This window comes from Vanellus vanellus (genome assembly GCF_965231255.1).
Source record: "Vanellus vanellus genome assembly, chromosome: 18".
In the NCBI taxonomy this organism is placed as follows: domain Eukaryota; kingdom Metazoa; phylum Chordata; class Aves; order Charadriiformes; family Charadriidae; genus Vanellus; species Vanellus vanellus.
In genome coordinates, this window is record NC_138923.1 from 1,032,084 (window position 1) to 1,056,301 (window position 24,218).

General features: G+C 45.2%; 1 protein-coding gene across 1 annotated transcript in view; it reads right to left on the reverse strand.

Moving 5' to 3' along the window:
* The window catches only part of EXD3 (exonuclease 3'-5' domain containing 3), a gene marked incomplete at its 5' end in the record, with an annotated part of 209,352 nt that extends 185,366 nt beyond the window's left edge, over nt 1–23,986 (reverse strand). The window contains 7 exons of the mRNA XM_082492539.1: nt 5,123–5,223; nt 6,040–6,179; nt 6,890–6,943; nt 16,743–16,910; nt 18,185–18,352; nt 23,152–23,216; nt 23,974–23,986. Of these exons, the coding sequence (XP_082348665.1) occupies nt 5,123–5,223; nt 6,040–6,179; nt 6,890–6,943; nt 16,743–16,910; nt 18,185–18,352; nt 23,152–23,216; nt 23,974–23,986 (709 nt within the window). The remainder of the gene's footprint in view (nt 1–5,122; nt 5,224–6,039; nt 6,180–6,889; nt 6,944–16,742; nt 16,911–18,184; nt 18,353–23,151; nt 23,217–23,973) is intronic.
* Between the last annotated feature and the right edge of the window lie 232 nt (nt 23,987–24,218).

Sequence of the window (24,218 nt, forward strand, 5' to 3'; positions counted from 1 at the left end):
AAAAAACAACCAAAAATCTAATGGCGAGGCTGGAGAAGAACTGGCATAGGTTATATAGGAGATGGTAAACTTTCCACCTCGGAGGTCTTTAAGAATAGGTTCCCCATTCCATGAATATCAGAAATGGCAGAAGGAGGTCCTTTGGGTTTGGGGGAGGAGGGTGACACAGGTGGCACTGCAGAGCCTTTCCCTGCAGTTTCATGACCAGCTACACCCTGTATGTGCAGAAATCAAAGCGCTTCAGCGCAGAGCAACTTACTTGAGGTCAAACACCTGGTTGAGTGAACAGGAGCCTGAACTCAGGCCTCCTGAGACAAAACCAATGTTTTGGTTGGTCGGAGCAAAAGATAAGGTCCTCAGCTTTAAAGAACAGGTACTGACCTTCTACTCAGTGTTTGTACAATGTGGTTTTGGGATCATGACTGGGTTGTGGAGCACTAGTGGAATACAAATGATATAATACTACGAAAGCACCTTGTTGGGCACGTGTTAACTCTTAGGCTGGCAGTTGCACCACAACAGTGCTTCGTCTGAACTACATTTCACATCTGGGACTGACTCAGAAGCAAAAAATCCAGTCTGCTCTCAGCTGTTAGCAGAGAGTTAATGGCTATTAGCAACACGGAGGAAGTAAAAATGAAATCTGTTTGTCACGCAGGGTATGAAACCCACAACACACATTTCACTCATGTAACATCGCTAAGATGGGTCTACTGGGGATGTGGCGCGTGGCTACCACTCCCAGGTGATCCGCGACGCCTCCTGAGCTGGGACGTGGACCCAATCCTCTTTACACTGCCCTGAGCGCCTGCCTTCCATTCACAACGAGACTCCTTCACCCTGTCCTGGCAGAACAGAAGGTCTCAGACAAAGCATACTTTGTCTGGGGACAAAGTAAAGGAGCCTTTTGTTAATAAAATCAGGGTACCTGAAACGCTAGAGGCTTTTACCCTGGCACTGCTAAGGATTGCCGGGGAATCTGATGAGAAGCAAGCTGTGCATTAGTCTCTCTGCACATCGTGAGATTAGTCCCGAAGTGCGAACCAGTGGAGGGCAGGGCCGGACTCGGGAAAACCTTTTGTAGCCTCCAAGATGCATGAGTGTCTCTCATAAAATGCTCTGTGCCACTACAGGTCAGGGTCAGCGGGTCAGCGGTCCCCAGAAAGGAAGGTGAAACAGCAGAAGCCGCAGATTACCCCCAAAGCCCTGAGCTTTGCTGCCTGGAGCACTGGCTGACCGGAGGAAGAACAGAGAGCGTAGCACACGGGTGTCGATCTACGCCTAAAGGAACAAATGCTCTGGTGTGGTCTTTGGACACGTGTCTGCATACCACGAATTCACGCTCAGAACTGCAAGAGTGGTGGCAGCTTTTCCAACGCTAAGCTTGGAGCTGCTGGAGTCTGTCTGGGTCCAGAGCAGATCATACGCTGCTGCCTGTACTTCAGTAGACAAAAATGTAGCTGAGAAGAAAAGGGCCCCAGAAAGGAGCCTGGCGTGCTCGATCCCCTTCTCCTTCAGCACCTCCACTCTGCAGCCACTGCAGCCTCAGGAATGGGCGGCTCCTGACTTCTGATGCCTACGCCTAGAGGTTCTTCTCAGTCTCAGCGCTATGTAGAGATGTGCCAGTATTTAACACGAGAGCTAAAACACCTCTGAAGGAAAATCTCCATGGAAGTAGGGAGAAACAACCCTTGTAAAGCAAATGCAAAGGAAAGGAATAACCTTCTGCTCTGTTTTAATGAGGAAAGGTAAAAACATTTGAAATGTCCTCCTTCCACAGGCGTTCCTGTAGAGTTATAACAGTCATTCCCGTCTCTCCAACACAGCATCTTTGGAAGAGCCTAGTGCAGACTCCCCCGAGTCCCTGCCGGAGCTCTGCCTGGTGACTGCCCCACCATGTGCCCACAGCTCCTGCAGACCTGATGAAGTTTGAGGACAGTTGTGACCTACCTGAGCAGCAGCACAGCGCTGAGCAGCCCTCGTCTGCCCTCTGCTGCCCCAACGCTAACGGAGTGATAACGCTTCATCTCACAGAGCAGTTCTGGGGCTTCGTAAATAAGAATCGCGCTAAATTGAAATGAAAGGTTAAACTAAAAGGATAACCTGGTGGTCAAATGAAGAGGAACGTTTCTCTTAGTTTATGCCAAAGAAGCCTTTTAAAGACTACGGTGAAAACATGTCCGTAGCATTCAAACCTTAAGGTGCTCAGCTAATTTATTACACTGCTACAGGACAACCACAACTTTAAACCGTGCATTCAATTACCATCTCTTTTTCTGTAAACACCACTATTATCTGCTTTATTGTCATATAGCCACTGAGGCCCAATATATGAGGCCAGTTATCCTTTTCAGAGTGGTATCATTTCTACCTCATACTCAATGAATTTTCAATGAAAAACACCACTGACCCCTCTGTGGTATACTGGCTATGCAAAAACACAACCGAAAACAGACTCAAGCATTTCAAACCCAGGTAGGTTTGCTCCCTCACCTCTGAGAACTGTTTTGACTGAAACTTGCATTTGCAAATCTAAGTCAATCTCATGGGGTCTCCAAAGACTATTAAGTAATTACCCTGCAAAAGCTACGGGCTCGTTAAACCAGAGCATACTGACCCATGTGTGAGAAAAGACTCTATAAAATTCCATTTCCTCAATCACGTACCACTTCTACCCAAATTCTTCCTTCCCCAATAAAGCTAATTAAATGGAATCACACACAGTTTATTGGGACACCTTTGGGACTTGGCAGAAAATCTTCCACTCACCATGCACTGTTTTGTGTGTTAACAGCAATACCGGAATACAGTTCAGAAAAAGAAGAGGTGGACTAATCTCAGATGATTTTTTTTTTTTTTTCCCCGAGGTTCCAGATCTTTTTTATATCGGGCCACCTCCTATCTGGCTCTGCAATTTAAGACTGGCAGTTCCAAGGAGTGTTTCAAATCTTAATGGCTCATCAAGACCTAAGTTTTGCTCAGCAGTCAGTGAAATTTACTGTGAGTGGATAGGAGTGAGCTCGGGTAGTGAAATATGAAAGTAGATTTGGAACTGCAAGAACTGAGTCACACACACACGTTTGCCTTCTCATACCAAGAAACCCCGTCCTCCTCCAACCTTTCTCACCAAAAGCCACTTCCCTCTTCTGCTGCTGCTCTCAGCCTCCTTCAGCGAGTAGGAGTCATGAGTGAGGAGGAGATAGAAAGCAGCAGAAGACTGCGGCATCAAACAAGCCCACAATCACGGACAGGTGTGAGTTCCACCTCACGGCCAGCTTTTGGTGGAGCTGCTCAGAACAAGAGAAATGGGAGTTTTTTAATCTGTACATTTTACCTAGCCTGCTTCCTTTTTGAACACTCTTTCCTCAGAGTCAGATTTATTTCCACTAAAGAATGGAGAAAGAACATCCAGAAATTCAGAGGAAGGGAGGGGAGAGAGGTGGGAAGAAAAGAAAAGAAAAGCCATGTTATTCCAGTGGCCACCATTTCCCAACTCAGTTCAAGCAGGACCAGCACCAAGGCAGCAATTCCTCTGTAGGCATCCATCCCCTTCAAAGCATTTCAAAGGAGACTAAGACGGCCACAGCTCAGCAAAGTGTGAAGTCCTGCTCTTGAATTATGTGTGGTATTACGTAAAAAATAAACACGTACTTTCACGTAAGTGACGATGAGAGTCACCCAACATTGGTTTTAGCTGCCCCAAATCTGGCATCTTGTCTAAATCAGTAGCCCACATCCCCGCTCACATCAGTAAGAGGTGGACTGCCCTCTCTAGCAAGTGACTTATCCTGCACTGTAGACACCGCAGTTTGCGTGGGATAAATCACTCTCTGGAAGCGTAGGCAGGAATGGGATCTGTATCTACCTCAAGGAGCCTCCTCACCACGTGTCGTGGAGGGCCAGCAAGACTTGGCCATTATTATCGGCTGCTACAGCATCTGGGACACCATCACCAGGCTGAGGCACGCTGCCATCCCACAGAGAGCACCTGAGATCAACACCTACATGCTCCTCTCCAAGATTTTTTTTTTTTTTTTAATTTGTCAGGATTTTGCACGTGAACAGTTATATCATTTCACCTTTCTAGTTAGTATTATACCCTCGGTGGATCTTTCATAAGCAAAGGGGAACAACTCTTTACAGATCATAAAAGACAACACAACCTACTGAAAGACCAACCTTGTAAAAGGGGAAAAATTACTGAAAACTAGTATAAACTCCTGGGAAGGTTTTATATTTGAAATAAAACTCCCCCGGTATGTCTCTGCTTTCACACCAATGTGCTAAGTTTAATTATATTTACTTATCCTCCAATGAGGGTTTGTAAGGATTATCTTATTAACTTTTGAACAGCCGTCTGGAGATGTGAAGATTAATAAGCAACATAGCGTTGCTGCCAGGTGTAATAAGCCCACAATTTGTGGTTAGAAAACACTTTTCAGTCCAAGAAAAGAGAATTGCATATCTTGGGCTGATGATGGAAAGCTTTGCAGGGTAAAACCTAACGGTGCACCTAAAGGTGTCTGCCACAAGGTCCCAAAGAGAAGAAAAAAAGATCAACAGTCCCCGTTAACAACCAAAGCAACACAAATTAGATTTTGTTAGACAACCGGTGGTGAAGCCAGTGACGAAAAACAGTGATGAAAAATGTGTTACTTCTCTTGGAAGGCTGCAAGAGCCTTAAAATTCCCTACCACCAACCCTAGTTTATGCAGAGAATACAGAGGGCTGTGCCCAAGGGTTATCTCTTCCCAGCTGATGGACCCATAACTCCAGAAAACAGACCCCCAGATGAATAATGACTTGCCTCTTATGTGAGTGGAATGGAGGCATAACTCAAAGCTGACCATCATGTGTTTATGCAGAGCCATTCTGAGGTCAAGATTTATTTCATATCGTGGAAGAAGCAGTCTATTAGTCACAAGCACTTCATTCTTCGACAGCACAAAGTGCTAATTCCCATAACTTACCAGCTTTGTTTTTCAATGCTGTTAATTAAACCCTGAAACTTCCCATGATAAATTGCAGCAGAGATTCCTTGCTGAACATGGAACAAGACAAATTGACTTCATCTGTTTTTTATTGGTGAGATAACTCCACAATATGGTGCAATATCACATACCTGGATCTACGCTAAATCGGTCTAGCAGCCTGAAGACGAGCTTGCTTAGCATTTTGCGGTTCAATTTATCTGGTTTGTATCTGGACAGGCCTTGATATTGTCTGCAAGCAAATAAACAAAATCAGAAAGACCATCTGTGGAATCACCTACAGCATGTTTCCCAAACAGTAGATATTTAACAGTAGAGGTATTAGGGATTGCTCGGCGCTGGTAAGAACAGTCCCCTACCTTTCCCGAGTTACAGCAAAAAGCCAACGATACAACCACACTGATATCTTTGTCAATGACTGAAGCGAGTCCAGAGGCTCATTTTAAAGAAAGATAAAGCCAGCAATTCCCTCCTGTCTGCGTTCAGAACTGAGACTGCAACTATTGCATCTACACTGTGAGTCTGACGGTACGGTTGGCTCTGTGAGTGACAGGAGCTATTCTAGTGAGAGGCAATTTATAAATTAAAACACACACGACTATTTCATGAGCACATGAAGGTTAACCACTCGCACCTCTTGTTTTTCTGCCACTTCATCACAGTATTATCTTCCTGCAAAACCTGTACAACCGATACTGAAACTCACTCTTGTCTGCAGCAAAGCACGAGAGTCTGATTGCTACAACCTCCTGGAGGAAGCTTTGATATTGTTAGATTGCTAAGATCTACTGCACGGGTTTCATTCTGCACTCCTCTCTCCTGGCAGGAACTGAGCATCTGTCAATAGGAATGATACCTCTGTCTCACGGGCTGAGGTGTTTGAGAAGACTCTGGCACAGGCACCAGAATTTCCCCTTTCTCAGCTGAAAAGTAAATATATTGCACTCCATTATGCCGAGAAATGATCTTAGATAGACAACCAGAGAACATACCGTCCTCTGACAGCAAGTTGGCCCCAGCTATTGAGAAAGTCAACAAGCGTTTCTACCTTGTGATGTCGCTGATATTAAAACCAGGTTCACACCATGTGTCCAGGATCTGCAAGAGCTTGCTCTGGAGCTCAGGATATTCTCCCACGTAATCTTCCACCAAGTTAGTTTTATCTTGGAGCAGTAGTGGCGTACACATCTAGTAGAAGAAATTACACATAAAGCACTGTGCCCTGCCTTTGATCGCCACGTCCCGCAGACCGGGCGCTGCAGCACACAGAGAATCATACAATCGTTACGGCTGGAAAAGACCTTTAAAATCATCAAGTCCAACCTCTACCGGGCCCACTTCTAACCCACGTCCCTGAGCACCGTATCTAGACGGCTTTTGAATACATCCAGGGATGGTGATTCAACCCCTTCCCTGGGCAGCCTGTGCCAGTCGTTGGTAACCCAGCGGGCACGGAAGAGGTCTGGGACATTGCAGACTGAAACCTGAGGGCTTCCAGCCGCTCAGCCACGGCGAGCGAGTCACCGACCAACCGCTTAATCAACCAGCGCTGCCTAAAAGAGTGATGTGACATTTTCAACACAAATATTAGCAAAGCTACAAAACGGCAAAAGCGCTAAACTCCATCACAGTGACGACCACTTGTCAAGAACACAGCCAGAATATTTTGTAACAGTGGTCGTGGCTAGAAAAGCAGTCCAGTGAGCTGTAATGAGGTCGAACAAAATACGCTGTCACCTCCCGAGACGTAAAGGCACATCAGCGATGCAGCAGTTACTTCTTGGGAACAAAGTAAAGCCTCAAGTGAAAGGCAGCACGACTTGGAGGGCCTTGATGGATCTCCTGCTAAACAAAAGGTGGATCTGATGACAGAGAAGCCTGCGGAGGAAATGACTCACCTTCTCCACATCTTGATCTGGCGGTAATTTTAGCTTAATACTCAGCATGGCTGCCTAGAAAATACAAAGAAAAGTTGTGTATTTAGGAGAACACCACAGTGGATAAATGGGCGTTACTCCAAAGCAAAGTATATATGCTATTATACAAATTTTTAATGTGTTAATTATTTCTGTTAAATTTTCAAGTACAAATCATATAAACATTTGGCCACATACACTCCACTTAGAAATGTACAGAACACTCCTGGCAGAGTTGCGTATTCCGAGCAGCAGCATACCCTGGAGCCAAAATTAAAGATCAAGCTGTCTGGCAGAAAGAGAGAGAGAAAGAAAAGCGCTTGGACAAAATCAGCTAAGATGGATATTTACTAGCAATATAATTGTAAAAATCACCTGACCCACCACACCTTTTGGTGTTAACTTTATCCACCTTGCTGTGCCTTTTAAATTTTGTCAAATAGTTGCGTTTTGTGAAAGCATCTCCAGATTTAAAAGGCTCTGAAATCAAGAGGTCTTCGTTTTTATGATTTCTGCGTAGCCCCACACCCCTGAAAGCGCTACGGCTCACCACAGTCAGAGAGACGGTAAGAACTGTATTCTTCCCTTTTGCGGTATCTACAAATCTCTGATAAGCCAAGACCTGCCACGTTCACAAATTAACTCCAAAACAGTATCTTCTGCAGATGAGGAAACTCTGCTGTGGTGAACTGCAGTAACTCAGGCTGCGAGAACTGGTTCAGCCACTGTCTATCCTGCCCCAGCCTGGTGATTACAGACGGGTACTACGATCTAACTGTGCATTGCTTTGGAGGCATACAGACTAATTAGGATTTTAAGCAGTTAATAGTGCCTAATTTCTGTAGTGTATGAGAATACTTGGATCTCAAATACAGAATAAGCGTATAATGGCTTTCTTTAATATAGTGTATTGTTCCAGTAAATAGAGGAAGGAGCCTTCTAGCGCATTTATGTGTTACTCCTGATGTAACCGTGACCCAGGTAACGAGGGTGTTTTACATGAAGTGTCCTCTTAATTACTTTGCAAAGTTAGGCTACATTTTCCAAAATGGTTGTAAACAGTGTTTGATAACAGGACATCTCTGACCCTACTGCAGCGTGCGTGGCACGCTAAGCTACGACGGGACAGAGGATGTCACCAGCTGAGTTCACAAATGCCTAATTATTCAGATGAGGATGCAAACAGTATGTTAGGGCTTAAAGGAAAAGCTCTTCTCTTCAGCAAGTTTCTCTTGTTATCTGCGATTGATTTTGCTTTGAGAGAAAGAACATGAAAATGCTGGATTTGTTTGTCAGATATACATATGATACATATATGAAATACATACATATTATAATATATAATACAGTAAAAAAAAATTCCATTCCCTCCAAGCAAACATAAACCTCGTCATTACACTTCACCTGCACAAAATCTTTATAGAAAAATTTAACCAGAAAAATAACGTAAGTGTGGGTAGGAGCACAGCTTGAGACCCGTTTTCTGTGATGTCTCCCAGCATTCCAATGACACCTCAACGCAGCTCATGGCTGGAAGCACGTGTTCTGCTGACCCAGCCGCGCAACACAGACAAAACCTCACAGCTCATCCGCACACTGCTGCCAGCAGAAGCCGTGGATGACATTGTCTTCGGGGAAATTCAGGACCGTATTTCATCCACTGCATCAAAGACTGACTGTACAAAAGCAGACAACCAACACGCACCGTGTAAGTTCAATCGTTCAATTTTACTGTCCAGAAAGACCAGAGATACCCAGTCATCAGTGGGAAAACATTTTTTTCTTCTGGTTTCTTTTGGGTTTATTCTCGTCCCAAACAGAGAAATGAACAGAAGAGCAGGAACTGCCATCAACGCAGTGACTGAATGCTCCAAACCAGATATGGAATGGAAAGGCACATTATAATTTCTCAGCCCAGCTAACTCGTCAACCAAACCTCCCACTCCGGACTTTCTAACTATGCCCCCTGTTTGGAGGCTAATACGCCGCTCTGCTCCCCGAGCCCCAAGCCCCTCTGCTCTCACGTTATCAGCTTACCATCACAAAGTTCAAGCCGAGTGATTATTCTCAACTTGTATACGGGTTGAAGGTTGCTACTTCTGTTTTGGACCTGAAGAAGGGGTTTGGGTCTCCAAAGTTTTGGCAGCTGGTTTTATTTTCCTCCCAGCTATCTCAATTTGCCAAACAAAAAAACCCCAAAACCTCCAACTTGAAACGCTCAAAATCTTGTTTCACCATTTGATCTCATTAGTATCTTTTTATTAAACAAGTAATCCATTAGTTTTAACATGCAAGCATACAATGGTTTCGCATAATAGCTTTTTAATGTTCACGTGCATGTTCAGATTAACCTAATTGCAGAACTGTTATCTAAATGGCATAGTTTTATCTCCATCTCCATTAACTGTACAGGTGACTTAATCAGATGAACATGTGCCGTGTCAGGCTAGGTTTTCCTCTTTTACTGGATGTTTATTCTACTCTGTAACAAAGAGTGTAGAGCAACGAATATTCATTTAGCCGAAGCGTGAAGAGACATCGCCTTCCAACCCCAGCTGCGGCAGACGCAGCTCCCACCAGCACCTCTGCTGCAGGTCAGAGGAACGCCACCCTGCCATCAACACTCACAAACAAGCAAATCAGGCTGAGAGAGTTGGGGTTGTTCAGCCTCGAGAAGAGAAGGCTCTGGGGGGACTTTACAGCAGCTTTCCAGTATCCAAAGGGCGCCTATGAGAAGGCTGGAGAGGGACTTTTCACAAGGGCATGTACTGATAGGATAAGGGGCAACCATTTTAAACTGAAAGAGGAGAGGTTTAGATGAGATATCAGGGAGAAATTCTTCCCTGTGCGGGCGGTGAGCCCCTGGCCCAGGTTGCCCCGAGAAGCTGTGGCTGCCCCATCCCTGGAGGTGCTCAAGGCTGGGTTGGATGGGGCTTGGAGCAACCTGGGCTGGGGGGAGGTGTCCCTGCCCAGGGCAGGGGGTGGGACTCGATGATCTTTAAGGTCCCTTCCAACCCAAACCAGTCTATGATTCTATGAAATCACACAGGCTGGTTTTTAACATCATTTTAACATCACCTGGCTAAAGTAGGCGATGGAGCAGTCAGATGAACTGCGCTGCTGGCGGAAACTTCCCACAGTGGGGAACGGCATCAGCAGCGGGGCAGGAGCCTCGTCCATGCACAAAGCTAAACGTGGCAGGAGACGCATGACCTGGGTCCTAGGAACAAACAAGCAGGCGGGATCGCAGGGTGTAGTTACATGGGCTGGCTGGCTGAATAGCGAGGACAACTTAGATAAAATCAGAGTGTTTACAATAGGAATAATAAGAGAAGAGATATGAGTAACTGTAATAAAGATGAAAGTGTTTGGCAGCTGTGTCTGTGGTCTCAACTTAGAGCTATTTTAGGATTTTGTTTTGTTATTATCATGTTTTGAATTGTTTCACTCCACAAACAAGTTTTGTGTAAAACGACCCTATTTTTAACAGTCTGTTTATAGACGATAAGATCTCCAGAAAAGCAACACCTCGCTCGCAGACTCATTTTGTAGTTAGAAACCAAACATTTTAATTAGGCAGACAGCATGCTGTAACTGAAATGGTGAGAATCCCCCTCCCCACCCAAGAAACAGGCATCTCCCCATACGCAGCGCTGCACCCTCCCCGCTGTGCTGGAAGACTAACTAGCCGGCGTAGCTGGAAGCTAGCAATTATGTTAATCCAACTGCAGATCCTCTGACTCAGGTTGGATCAGCAGGGCAACAAAAATCTTAAGCAGCAGATACCTCCCCCACGTCAGCAGCTGATCAATGAGCGAAAAAACCCTCTCTATTACGCAGGAATATGGAAAAGCTTCGGGGAACGCTATCAGGGTCTACCCACCCCCCCTCAAACTACAAAGAGCACATGCCTGCTGGCAGAGTCCTGACTGCTGGTACAAGCAGCCTTTTCACAAACATACATTTCGTGCATAGAGAGTTCCCAGCATGTAATCTAATAACAGCAAAGAATTAGCATTATTGCTACACATAAAAGTGTTTAACCTATACTAAAACCCCCCTGCCCCAGATCCTAACAGAAACATGGTAAAGGTTGGTCCCTCTCTTGCCTTGCACCCCCCAAGCGTATACGGGACAGGCACACGATAAAGCCGCCGCTTAGTACAGGAGAAAAGGTGACCTATTGCCTGACTTAAATCCCATCAAAGTCTGTTAGTCTTCTGATTGTTGACGGTGAGCTTTGGGTTATTCTTTGATTTAATTAAGGTGAAAGCGAAAATCATATTTGGACAGTTCATAATAGTTTTGTTTCCCAAGGATAAACACTTAAAAATATAGCAAAAGGAGGGCTGGATGAGGATGGTGAAGAATTCAAAGCTGGGCAACACTACAGTAAATTATATCTAAGACGCATGTAGGTGTGTTGACCGTAGGGATGGGGGAATTTACCCAAACTTGACGCACTCAGGCCAAGCCACGAGCACCAGACCACTCTCCTAGTCATGCGATGGCAAAAACAAGAGTATGGGAAAATGGTGACTGTTTTGAAGTGAACACACAAGCCCAGAGCACCCTCCACCAATACCTGACCCTCTCTACTTGTTTTGAATGCTATTGGCTCTGCCTCATCTAAAAATGACTATTCTTTCCATATACAGTACGAAGTGCAGGAAGCCACACAAGATCTTATCTGCAAGGGCATGTGCACTTGGGTGGTGTCTAGGCTGACAATTTAGGCAATTTTCCCACGGTGGGGTTAGCATCAGAGGAATAACCTTTTGCTGGTAGCACTGCTTGGAGTGATGAGGCAGGACAGACACAAATGGTTTCTGATGACTCCTGCATTACTTAGCTCTGCTGCAAGCAAGTTGGGACAACACAAAGGTAAATATGCCTGTGCCTGACTTGGTGTAGTATTTCTGAACCAATGGTGAAGGAATTTCTGAAAGCCCATAGAACAGACCAAACAACTGAATGAGACTTCGAAGAGGAGGATCCAACGTCAACTCTGAGAAAATCACAGTGATCAAAGCCTGGATACATAATAATGGTAGAAATAATTGAGTAAAAGGCATGCCACATATTAATCATTGGGAACATCTGTTTTGTGTTTTGGAATCACTCATTTCAAACTTGTGGCTAATCAGCTTTGCTCAACCTCTCGAAGTGCATCACTGCATCATGTATGACATCAGGTTAGATGTTTAATGACTTCCTGCTTAAAGAGCATATAATATACACAGCTGTCTTCAGGAAGATCTTCAGAAACGAGAAAAACATGAGATTTCCCAGGTCCGCTTTCAAGACAGCATGAGACCACCAAAATTAAGTAGTGACAGGTTACTCATATCTAAAGAATTTGAGGTTGAGGGAGCAAAGTAAAAGTCCAGGTGAAGACAGGTGAAGAGAAGAGGGAACTGAAACAAACACTTCCGTGATTTGTCTTCCTGAGGTCACTCAAAGCAGTTTTAAACCTGGTTTCACTGGTCAGTGCATCCTCATAAATGAGTGATCCTCTAGAGCACTGCCCAAGTTTCCTGCGCATGCAGAGCACCCACCTTCTCCAGATCCTCCAGACCCAGATCTCTGCATGGCTAGATCAGCTGCACATTCACACCTCTTCTCCAAGAGCCTGCTTGTTTGACAACAGCGCAGAAATTCTGGCAGCGGGAGCAGAATACCATCTGAATTATTATTTCCCAGCGACACCTTCCCAACCACTTCACCAGAGAGACGCCCATAGCAGGGGTGGCTCCAGAAGACATGGTGATTGGGAGCAGGCGGCGGACTGGTCCATGGCCGGCAGGTTGGCTACCTCTGTGCTGGAGTGGCATGAATCTAGCAGGCAACATGCCATTAAAGCTGTCCTTTAGCAGTAGATTAAGTTAATAGTAAAAAAGGGTTGAGATCGACATCATCATCTTTACATGAGAAACATCACCTGTAACGTTTTCCTTGTTTTTCTTATCAATTATTATTTTTAATTTAAAAGGAACAACGAAATTCAAATGCACACACTTTAAAATACAGTACAAGTTGAAAAAGCCTTTGTAATTAAGATGTTGAATGGGAGAAAGAAGCAATATCAGAGAAGTTTTTGGAACTGTTCTCAGGACAGTGAAAAGTCAAACTGAGGAAATCCCAAATCTGAATAGCCATTAACACTGATCTGTATTGACAGATTTGCAAAAATACACCACGTGTACTCAAGCACCGTGTATGAAGTAGGACTACAAACAATAACATCCCTGAATTGGTGCTCAAAACATGATTACACTGAAAACTGAAAGGTCATGTTGGTGATTGAACTATGCATTTCTACACCTTAGCGTATTTGTATTCCTTTTAACTCTTTGGTCAACTGTCCTTTCTACCAAATTATCAAATCACTTCTGTAGTAGCAGGCATTGCTGACAAAAATTTTGAATTCTGTGTCTACAGAGCTTTTCCTCTGGGTACTCCAACTTGTTTTATGACAACAATTAAGAACTAAATTTTAATAGATAATCCATATTATCTTAATTAAAAGAGCAAACATTAACTGAATTCAATGTATAGAATCAACCTTCAGTTATTTGTAGAAATTAACAGAGAAATCTGGATGGACAACAATCAAAAAAACCTGTTAAAAAAGAAATACTCCCTGTCCCACTAATCGCTTAGTCTAATATTCTTGTTTAATACCAAAGTGATGAACGGGAGAAAAACGCTGCTAGTCACCGGTACGGAGAAGTTGGAGTGGGAGCTCTCTCAGGCCCAAGAATATTTCTGGTTGTCAGAGGCTAAAAAGATTATTTATTGTTTCCTTCCTAAACCCAGCTCCGCTGCCACCTGTTCAGAATTTACTATAAAGCTGTTAAACAAGATGAGAACTTTGATGCTGACTGTGAAAACAAGTTTCACTGTATCTGACCCGAGCAGCGCTCACTACTGATCCAGAAGCAAAGGAATTTGATTTTTTTTCTTTAAGCACAGCTATCTTTTTACCTTTATAAGCTGTTTAAAAAAATGTAAATAAAATAACTCAGTGGACAATAGAGGGCATTCATCCCACAGAAAGACAGCCGCCACCCTTAGACATGAAATATCGCAGCACATTAAGTCATGAGACCCCGCTAATCAAAGCTGACAGGGCCCTGAATGTGATTTCTGCTGAGACTTAGCGATATCATGGGGCACTGAAGCATGCACAGCCTGCCAGACTGCCCCTGTTCATGTGACAATGGCTTTTATTCCCGAAAGGGGCCTGCGAGTGACAAGAGTCCCCTTTGTCTTCGGGCTCCCGCATTCGCAGTGCAAGAGAGGTTCATTCAACCAGCCCCAGACACTCTTTGAAAGGCTGAAGTGTAACATAAGATGACCATGAAACACTAGCTTGCCTTCTGCCTACCCCTCATTCTTCTCGAGCACAGCCTGGCCTATTCAGGGCCTCTCCCAGACTCGCTCGCGCTGCATTACCCCCGGTCTGCTGAATCCCGGCATTGTCCCGGCCCCACCAGCACCCATCGCCCTCCCCACAGCGCCGACCGACCCACCGACCGACCCACCGACGGGGCTGCGGCACCGACCACCGCAGCCCGGGCCGAGGCCGGCGTGGAGCCATGGCACGGGGCTCCAGAGGGCTTCTGGGACGGGGACAGAGCCGCCACATCCCCGAGCGGGAAGGTGGAACCCTCCTCCTGTCCCTTCACCCCGGGTGGGCCGCGAGGGGCCGAGCTGGGAGGCCCTCGCACCGCTCCGAGCGCCCTGCAAGGCCCCGGCTGCCATGCTGCTCCAGCAGCTGCAACCTCCATCCGCAAAAGAATGGATGCAAACCCCAAACAGGACAGGCACCTCACAAACCCACTTATATGGCCCTGTTTTTTATCTTTAACTCACTGGATCAGCCTGCTTTTCTGCATCATGGGAGCACTAGTGCCATCCGCTGGCCAGCGCTCCCCATCAGGTGCCTCCTCACCACAGCTACTATTTTATGCTGAAAATCAGAATAAAATTACCTCCACCTACACCATCTTCCACCCACCCCCCCCAGCTGATGGTTTCCCTGTCACCCCCATGGCACCGGCACCCCAAAACCTCCCAGCTGCGGCCATCCACAAACCGGTTCAGTTTTGACCAGGTCTACTGAACCAGGGCCTACAGGGAGGGCTGGATGCTTCAGAAACAAGTAACCGCCATGGGACCTCTGGGATCTCGTTTTCTGAAGAGATCTGTCTCCAAAACCTCTGCGAGGGAAAGGAGCCCACGGGGCAGAGCTGGGGACCTCCATGGTTCGCACACCACAGTAGAGAATGCTCTAGAGTAGACGCCTGGTGTCTTATTGTAAATACAGCAAGAAAATAAATAATGACAGCAAAGACTGATAAGGATTTCTGTCCTTTCAGTCAAGAAACGGAAGAACCACAAATCCTACATGTGAATGTGCGTTACTGCCCCATCGGAAAGACGAGGAAGAGCAGGACGAACACTGCAAGTGCTCAGAGCCTGAGTTCCAGGTTTTCTGGGGTTCATTGCTGTGAACGTAGGTATGATCAGTTGCCAAGGGCAGTAAAAGATTTCCTGTTATTCTTGACGATAATTCTGCTCATCCTTCTGGCAACAAAACAAAACTAGAAGAAAGTTACAGCTGAGGGTAAGCAACAGTTGAGGCTTCCTGTTCTTCATGTGGGGAATGGATAGTAAATGAGCTTTTCCGTGGAAGAAAGAACAGAAAAACAATTCCACCAAAAAAAAAAAAATATGCAGAGCTTTCCAAAACCAGATCTAGAAAGAACTGCATTTCTAATGAGAGCAATAAATATCTTGGGAGTCATGTACTTAAAAATCACACATGAATATAGTTAAATACTATGTTTCTGTTAGGATTTCCAAACACTCACATTCAAAACCTTATTGAGCAAAAGAGTATGTTTCAAGCATCCACCTGTGAACTTCTAATCAAATATGAAATATCCTTCTTTCAGTATACAAAGAAATCAACAAGAATGGAATTCCACGACCTCACTTGGGAATTTGGCTTTACTGAAGAATAGGATTTTTAAAATGCGATTTGTTTTTTTTTTTTTTCTTTTCTAAACAAGATCAAGCTGTTCTACACCATCAAAGTGAACCATCTTCCTTTGAGAAAAACAAACCTATGTTTTTTGCCTTAAAAGAAAAAAAAAGCACTAAGAGTATTGTAGTTTGTTCACGAGAGCACTCGCAAGACTACCAAGACATCACGGTGATGCCAGAGATGCTGCAAGTACTCTAAACTACATGGTAAAACATACCAAATTCTGGGTTTGGTGAACTCCTGCTCGTGCCAGCCACTCAAACTCAAATACCTGAGTAGTAATATATTTTGAATATGAGCCTCAATTGTAAAGAGGCTTTGAAACTCCTCAAACTGAGAACCCTTTGGTTTGGGTAATCACGTGGGAACAGAGAGGTTTTCCAACCCCTCCTCGCTGCAGACAGATTGGAGATAGCACAGCAGGTCTATGACCAACTACTAAAATCCCTTCTTTTCTTGCCAAGGACAAGGAAAACAAAAAAGAACACAACCATCCCCTTAAACTCTCCAAATTAAACCCTATTAACCTATTACTTTCAAAGGTCATAAAAGGGGTGGAGGAAGGATTCCCTGGCATTCTGTACTCAGCCATTAGAAAAAATGAGGTTGAACACAGCCTACTCGTGTACATGGGAAGACCACGCTAAGCTGTACCATTCACAGTGTGCAGCTGCTGTGATGAAACGGAATTCACATTGAAATGCATCCAAAAAAGGACACAGACATTAACAGAGAACTAGAGCGCTGGGTAGGTAAATTTATTTGAAAGACATGACCCACCTCTTTGTAATGGCCCCTGTGATAAAGATGACTGACATGTTCAAGCAAATAGTTCCGGTCTGCTGTATGGAGCTGGTAAATGCTAATCAGAGGGTCAAGAAGATTAGCTGGGCACTGGGCTAGTATTCTGAGTACACGGGCCTGCAGCTTCTTCAGCTTGATGCCAGACTTAAAAAAAAGAAAAGAAAACAAAACAAAAAATCAAACACAGATTTAGTAAAGATGGCTACAATTCAATGGCAGTTGAAAATACAGCTTGTTTAAACACTGGAATAAGCCAATTCCTTGGGAAGGGATTCTCCAATTTCCCCATGGAGTCTGCAAGCAGAAATCAGAACAATATGATACGCTTTTTTTTTTTCACAGCATCCAATTTAAAAACATTAAATGTTTGCGGGATAATTCTGGAAAAGGCATACGGCCTTGTGCAAAAGTAAAATATGAAACTGGAAAAATGCCCTCTTTTACTAACAGCTATTTAGAAATTCTCCCTTCTAGCTCCCAGCAGAAAATCTTTGAATCCAGCAACTCCCCTCAAGGGAGATCTCACCTATCAGGCATAAGAATTCAATTTTCATTCCCAGGCTTGCTCCTGGGTGCAAGAAGGGCAGGAAAAGCAGAAGCATCGTCACAAGATGCACAGATACAAGCATTAATCCTTGTGTTCCTCCTACATGATCATTCCCTTATGACATAGGAATTTCAGTGCCAGTAGCACTTCACTGCACTTTGCAGATACTGCAACGGTGGAGCTCAACATCTAAAAACAGTCATTTGGAAAAATGGGAAACGAAACAACACAAATATAAAACTATCGTGCAGTTCAGAGCCAAAAGCATACAAAAAAGAGAAAATCTCAATAGGTCAGAATATATGGAGGCATAAGGAATGGTAAACATTAGGATGTATAATCTGATGACCCAACGCTACAAAGCTAATCATTCAGCTGCTGAAAAGTCATACTGTTGCCATTTTCTGCATTCCCGATGATAAAAGCTCCCCACCACATGGCAGGAGTTAAGCAATTGTACAGTAACTGGCTTCTATTTGCAGAACTGGAAGAATATGCAGAGTAGATTATTGCAATTGGTTTTATCCTGACAGCAGGGATGTGAGTTCCAGTGGGAAAGCCTCCAGCCCGGCAAAGGCTGCAAGATCACCGCTTGATCAAAGTGGTTTGATCTGGGAAGATGGAAATGCCAGCTTGGAAGGGGAAACAGAGCTCTCGCATCACAGCTTCTAATATTATTTCATTTTCAGGCCAGCATACAACAGATAACAACGTCTTAGTATGAGTTTCACACCTCGTCCCAAAGTGTTTGTATCAGACTACAGGGAAGACGCTGGACTATGGAAGAAAGTGAAACTGGGGACACTTGAGGGACATTACAATCAGTTGCCCTCTCCTTTCTCCCGGCTCTCTCGCTCTCTCTTTTTCTAACCTGTTGAACAGCAGGATGCTCTTTTATCCAAAGCTGCAACTCAGTGGTGATGTAATACCCGAGGGAATGCCCTTTCCCCTTCCAATCACTGCTGCTCTCCAGCATGTCCAGGAGTCCTGCCAATGGGTCCTCCAGTCCCGCAAAGCCCCGCCTGATTTCTTCCTTGAGCTGCAGAGATACAAAACCACATTGTCATGTACAAAAAGATTAGTGAATCCTCCCTTCCCCCAGCTGAACACAAAGCTTTATTTTTTTTAATTTAATCTATTCAGAGAGGTAACTGTTGCTATTCAGCCACCATCCGCGCCTCCAGTGACTTTTCATGTCATTACAGATTCCTTCATGGCTCACTGCACCTCAAACCCAATGGGAAAAGCAGCAATTGTCCACACTAATTATCCCATAAAGACAGAGAAGTTGTTCTGTGGGGCAGACAAAGGGGCTTGGGATTTGGGGGAGGGAGAGAAAAGAAGTGAGCTGGAGAAAGGGGTGTTATTAGGAAAATGCCAATACTGAAGGTAGATAACCGGGCTCAAAAACCTACTCATCTTCTAACAGGCAGAAAAAACCCTCCTCCTCATTCTTGTACCACAGACTTTCATATTTGACCTTATACCACTTCAGCCACGATAGCATAATGCTCCTCACCGCAACCGGAATATTTGGGAGTATCAAACCAGTTTGGATTTTACACACAAGATTAAAAAGAAAGAAGTATCAGCACTCAAACTCTGTCGGATTGCCATCCTGCAAATCTACGCTCCTTTCCGCCAAACCTACCTGAGCAGGGTATTTTCTGTCGACTACCTGCTGCCACGGCACGTCGGCACCGCACACCTCCGCAAGGGCTCGGGACATGGGAAAACTCCACGCCATAAATCTTAGGAATCCCAGGGCGATGTGTTTAGAAATGTGAAGGAATTGGACACTCACTTTGTGAATGTTAATAGGCTACTTACTACCCATCTGGTAGAAGTGATAAATTAGCAGTACCGAGCAATATCTTTATAATGTTTACATTAGAAGTAGTTTCCAAGGAGCTCGGAGGGTTGGCAGGGTGAAGAAGTGGCATCCTTCAGTACCCACAGAGGACCTTTCACTGCATGGTACATGTACGGGCATGGAGAGAGGCAAAAGCAGGGACAGAAAACAAGAAATCACTAAGAGCAGCTGCTCTCTTTCTTTTCTGGCTAAAAAGCAAACTCCAAAAGATGCACATTCCCGCCTGCAGCCAGCACTTGTAATTTACTGTATATGATGGCCCCAGTCGTAGCTTCCAATGGAAACAACATAAGGTTTGAAGAAGGACGTGGAAAACAAAAGAAAAATCTACAGAAAATTTGCCAATGAATTTGTTCTTTTTTATTCATCGACAATATTTACTGGAAGACAGCTATTTTCCATAGTGTCTTTCATGTTCTGGAAAAACCACAAAACCTATCGTTTACGACAGAAACTGTTTCTTTCTCACTAGATTATCAAACGCAGCATGAAAAAGCTGATGACTAACAAAGATGTGACTTTAGATAACAGATTTCTCCCTGTAAGTATTTTTCCCTGTGGCAAGAATTTGCGATGTTAAACATAGGGCTCCAACTTCACTGCGAAATTCAGCAGAAGGAAGAGGCAAGCTCTTATCCAACCACAAATATCCAACACAACAGCCAAAGGAAAACAAAGCAACTCGCCAACTAAATTGCACTGTTTATAAATGGCCTCTCTTCTTTTTTTTTCTACTTTTTCCCCCCCAAAGCCCCTCTTCAGCACAAGAGCTTTCACCACACCGCTCAGCTCCTCCTTGGGCTGGAGTCAGAGCCTGAGCTTTGGCAGGATGGGCACCAGCAGACACCAGATCCCGCTTTCACACACGGAGCATCTCCAAACACTGACACAACTGCCAGGAGCACGTTACCTGGTGTTATCTAGGCTGAATCGTGACTTCGTACCAGCCAGACTTTGACAAGCGGGGGAAAAGCCTTCTACAAAACTTCCTAGCAAGCTGAAGACTTCAACTATGCTATGTATAGTTTGAGGGAGGGAAAAAAAAACAAAGGAAAAAAAAAAAAAAAAGGCATGAGACACCTAAATCAGAGAGGAAAGAGTGCTGTGCTGCCTGGCTCCTCTCTCTGCCAGAGAAGGATTCCTCTCAAACGTGTAATTGCCATTTCCATTTCAATTGATTCCCATGGCAGGGAACACTCCTTGGGGGATTTCTACAGCCTGACAGATCATGGGAATAGGAAAATTTTGCTGATGCTCCAACTGCATACTCCTTCATTCAGTTTTGGTCCCTTATTTCTAGTTACACAGCACAGGGCAGCCAGCTGATGCTTCTTGGTTATTCTAAAACTGTCTTTCCTATGCAGGAAATGACCATTTCTCATACCCATGTTCCAGAACCCAGGTCAGGCCATGGCCAGATACCCTCCTTCAGCTCGTGGTCCCTCATCTCAGACCAACGGGCTGATGCACACCAGTGAATAGACAGCGTTGCCTTACATTCACACCCAGGGAAAGGCAGAGAAGCTCCCTGCCATTCAGATGTCCATGGAGTAGACTGAGCTATAGTTAAGTCAACTTCCCTCATTGATTTCAACCGGACAGTTGGACGTCAGCAGCAGCATCGCACACCTCGAGGTGCACATGGAGGGCAGGGCAGCAGCTGCCCCTGAAAAAAACATCTACGCTTGCTGTGGGGGCACTGCACGTCTGAAGGGTGGGGATGCCCTGAGCCAGGATAAGCCCATCTCAGTGACAGCGTGACGAGCGCGTGTCAGAAACCACTGGGGACGTGCTACAGGCTTGGGGAAGAGCGGCTGGAAAGCTGCCCGGCAGAAAAGGACCTGGGGGTGCTGGTCGACAGCACCAGAATAAGAGCCAGCAGTGTGCCCGGGTGGCCAAGGCGCCCAGTAACATCCTGGTCTGTGTCAGGAATAGTGCGGTGAGCAGGACAAGAGCAGTGATCATCCCCCTGTACTCGGCACTGGTGAGGCCCCACCTCGAGTAGTGTTCAGTTTGAGGTCCCTCACTACAAGAAGGACATTGAGGTGTTGGAGCGTGTCCAGAGAAGGGCAACGAAGCTGGTGAGGGGTCTGGAGGCCAAGTTTTAAGAGCAGCGGCTGAGGGAGCTGGGACTGTTTAGTCTGTAGAAAAGGAGGCTGAGGGGAGACCTTATCGCTTTCTACAACTACCTGAAAGGAGGGTGTAGCGAGGCGGGGTCGGTCTCTTCTCCCAGGGAACAGGCGATAGGACAAGAGGAAACAGCCTCAGGTTGCACCAGAGGAGGATTAGGATGGATATTAGGAATAATTTCTTCACCAAAAGGGTTGTCAAGCACTGGCACAGGCTGCCCAGGGCAGTGGTGGAGTCGCCAGCCCTGGAGGGATTTAACAGATGGGCAGACGTGGTGCTGAGGGATGTGGGTTAGTGGTGGGTTTGGCAGTGTTGGGTTGATGGTTGGACTGGATGGTCTTAAAGGTGCCTTCCAACATAGACGATTCTATGATTCTATGCCATTCATGCTGTGCCACCGCCTGGTCCCACCACAGCCCTCCTCCTGATTCAGAAACGCATCCTCCAGGCTCAGAAACACACTTCTGCCCGTGCTCGCAGCCACGCGGCGCTGCCCGGCGGCTGGGACCGAGGGGGACAGACCTGCCCCACTGGGGAGCTGCAGCCTGCACACTCTGCAAAACCACGCATCTCACTGGGATGAGCGTTCCAGAAACAACCCAACTGAACAAGCGGAGCTGCAAGCGTGACTCATGGGGATCCTCCAGCTTTTCCACCCTCAGCAGGAAAGCTGCGGTGCTCTCTGCCCGAGGACACGTCCACGGGAGGCTTTGTCTCTTTCAGAGTATTTTTCTTCACAATCCACACACATCCCAGGGTACACAGGACAGAGATTTTGATGATTACTCTTTCCTACTGTTGTTTTGTGGGATTAACTGCCCTCAAGACCTAACAAATAATATTTTTTTTCTTCCAACTCTAACAAAACTTGATAGAAAGCTCAAGGCTTCCGAGTTGCTGAGCTCAAGTCTATGTTGGTGACTGACCATTGGGAAAGGCACCTCTCACACTGTATTTCCAGTTAATTATTCCGGCTGGGAACCACAGACTATCAGTAATGGAAAGCCTAAGTGCGGCAGACAAGGACAATGACTAAACCCTCCAGACACCTAGGATGGAGCACGTACACCAAGGTACTCAGCCACGCCGGCCATTTCACACAGGACACGCTTCACGTGGCTGCGTGGTGAGCTGCAGCTCTTTGGATCCTTTAGAAAAAAAAAATCTCAGCTATGAACCTGCCTGAACAATGCAGAGCTAAACATGGGAAACTCACCACGAAGCTGATGCATCTAATGTTTTTGCTAGTTTTCAAGCTCCCAAATTTAGATGAAGTATATTTTACTCCCTATGAGAAATCTGCACGTAGAGCCCATAGGGTGCTGTATAAAAATACAGCTCTAATTTTAGACAGGCAGTGTAAATTGCATTCACCACTCTAAAAGGCAAAACCAAACCAAATCAGAACAAAAAGTAAAAATACTTTGAATACGAAGGCTTTGATATCATTCCACTTGGCAAAGAGCACTTTTCTACTGACTTCAACCCTCATTTTTTCAGCTACTAGAAATATTCTTCCCCCTCCCCCAAAGACCCTCCATTTAATGGACCAAAAAAAGTGTTTAAAAGAAAACAAAAGCAACTTTGATTTTTTTTTCCCTCTGTAACTCAGCCCTGTAAACTTCAGCTCTTTTATAGGAGCCCCTGAGCTGCTTCACATCACACAGAGCTACCTTTTCTTTTCACTTCTTGCTGCAAATGCACAGGCTCTTCCCCCTGTGTGCGGGAACTGAAAGCACTCATGAAGAATTGCAGGTCTGACCTAAGCGTTCTGCGTCTGGACATGCTCTGCATGCAGTTATTAACTGCAGCGTGGAGGGGAGGCTCGGCCTTACCTTCTTCATCTCTTTCTTTGTCCAGAGAAGCTGAAGGGTTTTCAGCAATAGGAGTGCGTCCTGGCCTGGAGGAGGGGGAAGAGAGAGAGAGGGAGAGGGAGAAAAGGGGGGAGAAAAACAAAACAAAACAGATTTATTGGCTCTGTACAGGCAGCCTAGACACACTGGCGCATTGTTTCACCGGAGAGAAATCAGCTACTCCGTGCCACCGTGTTTGAAACCACCAACCTTCCAACTGTCAGTCAGGATTAAAGTGCTAAAATCCCTCACTCTGAAATCCTAACAAAATAACAGACATCATCCATGCATGGCTTTAACTAAACACCCACACGGGCTCAAATACTGAAAAGCTGTATTGCTGCATTTACAACTAAATCATGCTGCTGCTACGTGTCAAATACATCCCCCCCCCCCCCCCCCTCTTTAATACCAAAACATAATGGTCCTAGAGGAGTATAAGCATCTTGCACAGGTTGGACAGGACTATCAACACACTAATTTTTAATGAAATGGTTCTAAAGCATCAGCCTCGTCGCAACCTGAGGATGGAAGCCGCCAGTGGGTCAATTTAGGGGAAGATCCGCCTCGATTTGCTCAGCAAGTGCAGGGCTGCCGTCGGGGGGGGCTGATGGGATTCGGGCAAGATGGTATGTGAGGAAAAGGAAAGATGAAATGCTGCTGGGATTAGTGGCAAGGCTAAAAAAAAGAATGATTAATTATTGCAAAAGGAGGTTATTTGGAATTTTTCTCTTTTACTTTTCACCTAGTTATTTGAGACCTTGCAGTCAGCTGTTATTCTCTATCTATTATCATTCATCATACCAGTATTATTCATGATACCATTATTCATCACACCAGTATTTCTGAACCAAATGTTTAGGAATATTTCATTTTAAAAGCAGTAACATTTTTGATATATGGTTCTATTTAATTTGCAATCATTTACTTATGAAACCATGACTCAGAATATTCTGAATGAAAATCCTCTACCGCACCAACAGTTTAAATGTGAAGAATGAATTTAAAAACCTGAATTTCTCCAAAACGCTCCTCTTATATTTAGTGCA